The following is a 9,906-nucleotide window of genomic DNA, read 5'->3' as shown; positions in this document are numbered from 1 at the left end:
AGAGGTGGAATTTAAGGAAAGGTATTAAGCAGGCTGTGTTTTAGCTTATGGGCAAGTAATAAATTATATCATGTATCTTGAATGTATCATAGATAAGCTGCTATATTACAACTGCCACTTCAGATAGCTGTGAAATTAGGTGATTAACTAGTTGGTACCTAACCTTCTAATTTCTGTATAAGTCTAATTACATGAAATAGAAGTGGGGGTTTTGATTTTTTACTTTGCTTTTCTGTTTGGAGTATCAGTGAAACTACTGTATTGTAAATGACGGAAAATAATTGCATATGTTAAAAAAATAAATTGTATTAAAAAAAGCATATTTGGGAATGAATTTATCCCTGGTGAATGTACTGCTGCTGAGTGTACAGTAAACTGCAACATTAAAAAAAAAAGAGAGAGGAATGACAAATGTAAGAAATGATTCAGATGGGTCATTTTGGGTCAGTCTGACAGCAATTTTCTAGTCTCAGCGTTTGGCTTTACTAAAGAAATTAATTTATAAAATATGACAAATTTTAATCTTAACTGATTATACTATTTGGAGACTAAATTCAAGTTTATTATCAATATAATTTTAAAAATTTGTTTAATGTTTATTTTTTTTGAGAGAGACACAGACCGAGTGCAAGTCGGGGAGGGGCAGAGAGAGAGGGAGACACAGAATCTGACGCAGGTTCCAGGCTCTAAGTTGTCAGCACAGAGGCCAATGCCGGGCTCAAACCCACAAACTGTGAAATCATGACCTGAACTAACTGAGCCACCCAGGCACCCTAATTACCAATATAATTTTTAAACGAAGTCAAGTGTTGCTGTTTACTAAAATTTGATCCAAACTTCAAATCATATAGTTCATTTCAAAAGGATTCAAGTCTGACCATTATTCCAAAGTTAGCTACTTCATTATTATTTCAAGAGGTGGGTTTGAAAATAATCATTATCCTGCCTCTGAGAATGATATTCTATTTAACTTTGGGAAAGTCATTTGTAATGCTTTTCATAAACAGGTACTCACTAACTATGGCTAAGTTGCTCACTACTTTTTGCCTTCTTTCCTAAAATTTGGAGGAATCAAATACTTCTATAGTATTTTTATGGGTCTTTTTAAACTAAGGAAAACAACTTTTTTTACGTTTATTTATTTATTTTGGGGGGAGGCAGAAAGAGAGAGAGAGAGAATCCCACGTAGTCTCTGCACTGCCGGCACAGAGCCTAAAACAGGGTTCAGTCTCATGAATCGTGAGACCATGACCTGACCTGAAACCAAAAGTTGACACTCAACCAACCAAGCCACCCAGGCACCACAACAATACAACTTTTTATTTACATAATACTTTAGAATGTTCAAAGCAGTTTTGCTTATTACATTATATCATAGACCTAATCTATGTGTTAGATATCATCATGAGATCATGAAACTTATTTTCATAATCTCAGAAACTTTATAGTCATTTCAGCTTTCCCTATTAAAGAAGATAAAACAAAAATTCAGATAACACAAGATTCACATTTCACACGCACTGTACGCTATCAAAACATCAACAGAACTTACTTGTTCTTTTAATGTCTGTTTCTGAGTCCTTATCTTGACCTCTTCAAGATAATTTTCAATTAATTTATCTATTCACCTATTTATCTACTTGACAATTTTCAACCTATAATTTTACATCCAAGCTAATACAAAAATTTTTTAAATAATATATTCTACATCACAATAAAGTTTAGAACTAGGTGTTTCTGAGAGGACTGTCTGGAAGTTGAAATACATTTTCCCATAGAAACTACACCATATAGGTTAATTTGGCTCCTAGACCAGATTATAACCACCTGTACCATAAGTGTAGAACCTAACCACCATATCTAATATATCCATAGGAAAATGCCTCCAAAATTTCAAATTGGAAAGCTAAGTACATTTCTATATTTCTCTTGCTTGCAGTCCTTCCAATTTTTTTTTAATTTTTTTTTGTGGTTTTTATTTATTTTTGAGAGACAGAGACAGTGTGAGCAGGGGAGGGTCAGAGAAAGAGGGAGGCACAGAATCTGAAGCAGGCTCCAGGCTCTGAGCTGTCAGCACAGAGCCCGACGCGGGGCTCGAACCCACGAACCGTGAGATCATGACCTGAGCCGAAGCCGGACACTTAACCCACTGAGCCACCCAGGCGCCCCAGTCCTTCCAAATTTAAACTCCCCAGCAGCTTCTGAGTCTTTAGTAGTTTGAGGAAGGGGGTTTGGAAGGAGTTTAGGAAAGGAAAGAGAAAGGCTTACTGGCAAAAGGAAGGGCAGTAAGGGTATTATCTAGTTGATGGGCTACAGAATGTAACAAGTATAAGGAAGACACACATTGTCTCTATATATGCATATGTATTCTATGCATACATGGAACACAGCTGAAATTTTAATTTAGACAGTAATGCCTAATCTGTTCATTAAAATGTTGAACTAAACTATTCATTAATAAAAGCCCAACCCTATTTGTTGCAATACATAAGATATAAAGCTTCTAACATGAATTTAGTCATTTATTTTTCAAAATCACATAGATATTTTTTGTTTTTCAAAGAAGTAGCTGAAAATCTGGAAAAATACTAGGCTTCAACCTTTTTTTAAAATTTCTAATAGGCAAGGGGCACCAAGGTGGATAAGTCGGTTAAGCATCTGACTTCAGATCAGGTCATGATCTCTCAGCTCAAGACATGATCTCACAGTTGGTGAGTTTGAGCCCCACATCAGGCTCACTGCTGTCAGCGCAGAGCCTGCCTCAGATCCCCCGTCCCCATCTCTCTGCCCCTCCCCCGCTTGTGCATGCTCGCTCTCTCTCAAGAATTAAACATTTAAAAAATTTTTCTATTAGGCAAAATGAATAAAAGTGCTAAGTCATCCTTAACCCATATACTTCCTTTGCCTTTTCCTTCTCAAGTCCATCCACCAAAATAGTAGCAGCTCTAAAAGCATATAAAACCCAATCTAATTTAAACTCTTGTTTTACTATTTTAATATCAAAATATTATATTTTGGGAAAACAAAGCAATCTCTTTTACTGCTATATTGAGATAGAATGCAATAAGCTGATAGTAAAAGAATACAGTTGGATATTACAGCTAGAAAATAGTGAGTACTGTTATAAACAGAAGTTACCAGATTTATAACTTTTAAAAGTCAAGAAATTATTTAATTCCTGTATCTAATTTATATCCTTTTCACTTAGTCTAGCTTTTGACTTCCTCCTGTCTGGCAGTAATGGTCTAACAAAATAGCTCCAGAGATTGCTTCCAGATCTACATATTTGAGAAAATTAATATTCCTAGAACCTTAAATCATTGAGCATTCCCTCTCTGGTCTTTTTTTTTTTTTTAAAGCCTTGACCCTTGTCTTATTTCTATTGCCCCATTTCGTATTAAAGCACTCTACATGATGAAACACACTACAATTATATGGTGCTTCTGCAAAACAGAAAATACATTTGAATGGAAAGGTAAGGTTATTATTTTACAAAAGTGGACCTCCCCCCCAAAAAAAACTGTCTCCCTATCCAACCCAAGAAGCTAAACACATGGTTACTATCATGAGGATTCCTGATTAGTGGCTTGAGATCTACAGTATGTCTTCAGTGCCCTTGGCTGAGCTCTAGGTCAGCGATCACTGTCAGGTCCTCCTCTCTGCTACTCCGCAGCTCTTAGCTGGCCAGGATTACCACTGCGGGGGCTGCCCCATCAGACCGCACTGTCACATTTTTACTAGAAGAATATAATTTAGTTTTAAGAGATAGAAAGTATGCCCTTCCATTAAACTTCATTACTGAGATACTAAAATGATTTCATTTTGAGGTAATCTCATCTGTAACATTGAAAAATATAATATATATAGTTGACTCGAATAATGTGTGTTTGAACTATGTGGGTATTTTGGATAGTTTTGATTCAGTACTGTAAATGTATTTTCTCTTGTGATGTTCTTAAGATTTTCCTCTCTCTAGCTTACTTTGTTGTAAAAATATAGTACATAATACAAATAACATACAAAACAAGTGCTAACCAACTGTTTATGTTATCTTAAGTAAGGCTTCCAGTCAAAATAGGTTATTAGTAGTTAAGTTCTAGAAGAGTCAAAAGTTATACACATATTTTTAACTGCATAGGGGCCAGCATCCAATCCTGCATTATTCAAGGGTCAACTGTAATACATATATACTTCTTTTTTTTTTTTTAAGAAAAGAAATAAAAATACTGCAACATCAGCAGAGTTAGAACAAGGTTCCAATGTAGTTATATCCTAATTTCACTACTAGGACACATTTTGAAGATATAAAAGTTTCACTAAAACCATACATCTTTATGTACCAACAAAATTTTCACAATTCTTAAGAACATAATGAAATTTTATAAATTGCTTAAAAATATGTTCTGATGAGAAATCTTTGAGATTTCTTATGTGCATATTCCTGCTATTTTTAAGCATGCAAAATGCATTTAAAAATATAAATGCTCATTATAAAATACTTTAAGAGAAGCCACTGAACTTGAATTTCTCATACCTGTTGGATAGTAGGCTTGCGAGTACTGCACTGAGGGTGTGTAGTTACTGTATTTTTGGGAGGAACTGACCATCGTTTGAGGACCTTGCTGAACGTGTACGGATGTGGCGCTGGGCTGCAGGGTATAGGTAACCTCAGTCGGAAACCTCTGCAGTACAGGAAATGGAACCCCTTTATCTGAAAAAGTGGGAGACGTTTCCACTTGTCCTGGGTGCATTCCAAGTGAGTTCTGCCATGTTCTAGGAGGGATCGGGGTCCGATCTAAACCTTTCAGAGGGAAAGTACTGTGGTTGTGGGATGAAGTTGATACGTAGGAGTAAGGAGACAAACTATCTCGCCGGAATGACCGGTGGAATTGTCCTACAGCCACTGGTCCTGAATAAAAGAGGAAAAGCACATTTACTAATTTTATATTGTACCACTGAATGTAGTAAACCAAAAGTTACAAAACATGAATATGTTCAATTTTCAACCATTTTTAACAAAACAGAAATTTAGTTTTGGTAAAAACAAGCTCAGAACCCAGAATATAAGATTATACATACAATGCTAAAAAAAAAAATCAAATAAGCTTTGGCTTGGTTCTCCATATTACCGTAGTAAGTGACAAAGTAGACAAACTTCAATATTAAGTCAAATATTAAATCAAATTCCATGTTCAAAGCCTTTTATAGATGACTCAGTCATCTTAACCTTTTTAACCTCAGTTGATTTTTCCAAGCTATAAGCTACTTCCTAGAAGTTTTAAAAATCCCACTCAGTCTTTCAAATCATTTAGAAACCTTAATAATAGGCACAGAAGTAAAACACTTAACCATATACATAAAAGAAATAAGTGAGGATCAAATAAGAACTATAACACAAACCAAAAAGAAAGTTAATGTTCTTTACTCCTTTTCAATTTTTTAATGATCATCTTTGCAGAAAAGTCAGGCTTGAAAATTTTGACTCAGTCTCTTCTTCAAATCAAATTTTCCATGATCAAAGAAATTTTTTTCCATAGTCTTTTTTTCTTCAGGTTATGTCTAGTAGAGTCCCTTCCTAGATAACCTAGACATTGGCAGCTCCCAAACACTGATTTACATCTGAAAATCACCTGAAGAGTTTGTTAAAAATCCACATACTCAGGCCCAGGGATTCTGGTATTTGCTTTCTACTACCTAATAAGATAGAAAGGAATTAAAAAGTGGAGATGTTGAAGAGGGAACAAAGAAATACACATGCTGTAGGCTGAACTTATTTTTCAGACTGTGATTCTTGAACATAATAAACAAAAATAGCCTGGAGCACCTGGGTGGCTCAGTTGGTTGAACATCTGACTCTTGATTTTAGCTCAGGACATGATCTCACAGTCATGGGACCAAGCTCCACGTTGGGCTCTAAGCTGAGCATGGAGCCTGCAGAACTCACACGGGATTCTCTTTCCCTCTTTCTCTCTTTTTCTGCCCCTCCCTCAGTGGTTCTCTTTCTCTGTCTCTCTTTCTTTCTCTCTCTCTCTCTCAAAATAAATAAATAAACATTTTTTAAAAAGCTAGCTTTATTTACTAGAATGGGCGTTATGTGTTAAATTTTGTGGTTCACAAATTGCTTTCAATTTGTTTTATTAAACTAATATATAAAACAGAGGGAAAGTCTAATTTACATGCTACCCCTCTATTAAACTATATGGTCAAAGATGGCACTCAAATACCTACTTTTCCAAATATTTTGATTGTAAACCCATTTAATATGTTATACATCTTTCATTCTATTTCTGTGGTGTTCAATTCCCAGTAAAGAATAGAGCACTAGGAGCACTCCTAACCACTTCTGGTTTGGCACTGCCTGATTCAAATCAATTTTCTTAATACAAACTCTTAAAAATAATAAAAATTTTAAAAAGAATAAAGCATTAATGATAAAAATAAACACATACATACATATATACACACAAATTCTAAAGTAACATGGAAATCAGGAAGTCTAAATCTAATGGGGAAAAAAAAAAGCCTAATTCAGAAGATTGAATGTATCCAAATGATACACACCTCTTAGAAACTGCTTTTCCTTTTTCCTTTAAAGTACAAAAATCAGTTTTTATGGTACTGGACTAGTTATTCCTTATGTATACACACTTTGAATTACCAGCAACAATCCTTTTAAGACCTAAGGAAACATTTTTTTGCTCTTCACGACAGGTGTTTCTGAGATCTCAAACTACCCACCACTTGATTATTCCTTGGATGTTTCACAAGCTAAAACTACATATTGCTACAGTGCAAAATAGCTAAACCTTCTTCCACATTCTTTAGGGTTAAGCTATTGATGAATTTTCAGATTGTCAATAGCCTAAACAGCTAATTAAAGAATTCTTTACTTTGATTTATCAAAATATAAAATCTACTTCTATCATGATAAATTACGAGTGATGACCAAATATTTATATACTTTTAGGTTCTGCTAACATATGAAGACTGACAAGATTAGAAGGGTATTCCTTTACGTTAGTTTAAAAAAAAGAAGAACTAAAACATGTTCAGCTCTTATTTCTTGTTGAGGGTTACCTCATAAGGGTTTATTCCAACTAACTTCACAGAATATCACCTATTAAGATATACCTGGCAAAGTTTAATTTGGAATTTTGGAAATGTAAGGCAGAATGGATTTCTATTCTTATTCCCAGGAAAAAGCCTGCCTCTTGAGAGCTTGATATCCCCAGGCCAAAATAGATTATCTACGATTGCTCAGACTCGTTACTTAGTTTAGAAAGTTTTAACAAATACTGTAAAATAAATTGTCACTGAAAACAAAATTTAAAAAATGGAGCAAAAGGAAAAAAAGGGAAAAACATGTGATTTTTCACATTTCTTATCAAGGACATTCCTGAAAGGTGAACAAGATAGCTATTTCAATGGATCTAGATAAGAGAAGCAGGTACTAGAACAGAGGATTCTACTTAAAAGAGAGAGAGAGAGAAGTATTCAAACCATAAGCTTAGTAGAACACAGAAAACAAAGTGGAGACTAAGAAGTAGCAATGCAGTCAGGCATATTACTAAAGAAATAGTCAAGCAGAATAAAAATTAGGTGAAGAGAGAAATAGAAGAGCCAAGGGCTTATTAGAACACAGAATTAAAGCGAGCAAAGTTGGCCCAGTATTCTTGAACTTAGAATTACATTCCACCCACATCAGAAACACAGTTCCCTAGTGAACCAAGCCTATTGTGTAGACAATCCACAACTGACACACCTTCTGCTCATACCAACAGGCAGAATGGTAAAAATAGGAGATGCATGAGAACTACAATAATCTAGGTATATGTGGATTGATGTATTATATACACTGCAAAAATACAAACTGAATTCATGTTATTCAATAAGTAATCTTTAAAATGCTGACCAGCTGAACTAAAAAGTGAAGAAAATAAGACCATAGGCAGGCCCCGTATTTCTTTAATTAAAATGGACTCTATCCTTAGAATACAACTGGGTTTAAGAGAGGTGAGGGAAAAAGAAATGAAAAAAGTGAGCAAGACTTGGTTTTTATTTATGCACATTTGTATGTTTCTTTGTCTTAAGTAGTTATCCTACTACTCCCAAGAACATACTTTCCAGTGTTTTCTCCTTAACGCCTACCTATACAATCTAAACAACAAATACCCATGTCAGAGACTCTGTCAAATGTATGCCAGGGTATTATCTCCATTGCCTTTCCCCATGCAATTCCCCACCAAAATCAATGGCCATCACATGGAAGTGGCTTAATATTCCTTTAGAATTCCCTTAGAACATTCCTTTGCCACTGCTATTTTTCCAACGTGCTGCTAGAACTCTAACCTAATCCCTTATCTTCTAAAGTCCATACACAAGCTAACCTCTTATCTTCTAAATTCCAAATGAACAAAATGCTGCCTCATTCATAACCCTGGGCCTAGGTTAAATCGAACAAAGTGTTACCTTCATTTGTATATTTTTAGTTTCCCAACACTGAAAAATAATCCTCACATATTTATGTTAAATCCAAATTAACATGGTGAAAATGTTTCTGTTGAAGGTAAGAATGAATTCTCACTATTATATCCAGCTGCTGTTTTGGAATACTGCCCCATATCATGGACTCTTTAAACAGAGAAAAGAAGCATTTGCCACCTTCACCTTCCTGGAAGAGGGGGAAGAGCATCAGAAGCCAAGTTTATAAAATATCTTACTATCAGAGAGAATTTTTGAGTTTTTAGTAAATATAGATTTATAGAAAGGTTTTTCATTACTGAAAGGCTGTAGTGAAAGATTCAAAGATACAAATGTGAACTTTCTAACATTCCTTCTAACTACAACTTGACAGTAGAAAAAACCATTTTTGCCTTATGTTTGTCTAACCGTAACACCTCAAGCAAACATCAGCTCTAATTAGCGATGATGACAGAAATGTTCAGCCAATGCGTTCTATGCAGGAATAGTATCTTATAAAGAATTAAATATATTATATATTTGCTCTTAAGATAAACAATGTCTACCTTTCTATATATTACTTGGAACCTAAAATATGATTATTGTCAGAACACCTTTGCTGAGACTTCTTAGATGGGTCAGTGGGTGGAAGATGGCATGTCTCTTCAAGGGCAAACTTCCACTCAAGACACCTTCACTTCCGCTCGGTCGGTATAAATGTTCCACGTTTTCCTGGCTGTGACTTTGTTCCTTCCCACCTTGGCCATCATACCCTCACCCTCTCCAGTAACTGTTTTGCTTCCCATTAAAGCAAAGGACACCCTCCGGTGTTTCTTCCCAACCTAGTGATTCAACAAAGGACTGCTTATTCTAGATGGTCGAGAAGGGACGGGAAGGGTCTCAAGAAGGTAGATGGCTACGGGGGGTTGGAGTTCAAGAGGGGCCAGGAACAGCAGACGTCCCTTTGGCCGCCAGTGGACAATTAACTAGATGGGACTAAAACTGCCAACTCCTTCCAAGGGGACATAGTGCCAGAAGGGGATGCGGGTGGTGGTGGGAAACAGTGGGGGCGACGTGACCAATTTCTCGGGAAGCACAGCAGAAAGTGGATCACCTCACGGATAGAAATGTGTGAAATGTCCTCGGAACTGGCGGTTGCTCCTGTCGCCCCATGTGCCCCGCAGTGGTTGAGGACTCACCGTGCGGCTCGGGCCGGGACCCCGCGGGCGGCGGCGGCTCCTGGGGCTGCAGCGGGGAGGCGGAGGCCGAGGCGGAGGCCGAGGCGGAAGCCGACGTGATGAGGAGCCTCTGGAAGCGGTTGGGCGGTCGGCAGGGCACCTCCAGGCCGGCCGCCAGCTTGGCCTTGTTGGCGCTGGTGAGCCTCTTCAGGTGCACGAGCAGCTGTGGCTGGTCGCGGCGGAAGTGCGGGCTGTGGAAGTGGTGGAG

General features: G+C 36.8%; 1 protein-coding gene across 1 annotated transcript in view; it reads right to left on the bottom strand.

Annotated features, from left to right (window-relative positions):
• Window positions 1-9,906, bottom strand: part of HSF5 (heat shock transcription factor 5) — a 38,666-nt gene that overhangs the window by 28,407 nt on the left and 353 nt on the right. The window contains exons 1-2 of the mRNA XM_029928307.1: window positions 9,660-9,906; window positions 4,535-4,909 (exon numbers count right to left, since the gene is read on the bottom strand). The exon at window positions 9,660-9,906 is cut by the window's right edge and continues 353 nt beyond it. Of these exons, the coding sequence (XP_029784167.1) occupies window positions 4,535-4,909; window positions 9,660-9,906 (622 nt within the window). The remainder of the gene's footprint in view (window positions 1-4,534; window positions 4,910-9,659) is intronic.

This window comes from Suricata suricatta, chromosome 17, assembly GCF_006229205.1.
Source record: "Suricata suricatta isolate VVHF042 chromosome 17, meerkat_22Aug2017_6uvM2_HiC, whole genome shotgun sequence".
In the NCBI taxonomy this organism is placed as follows: domain Eukaryota; kingdom Metazoa; phylum Chordata; class Mammalia; order Carnivora; family Herpestidae; genus Suricata; species Suricata suricatta.
This window is presented reverse-complemented; position numbering and strand designations above follow the sequence as displayed.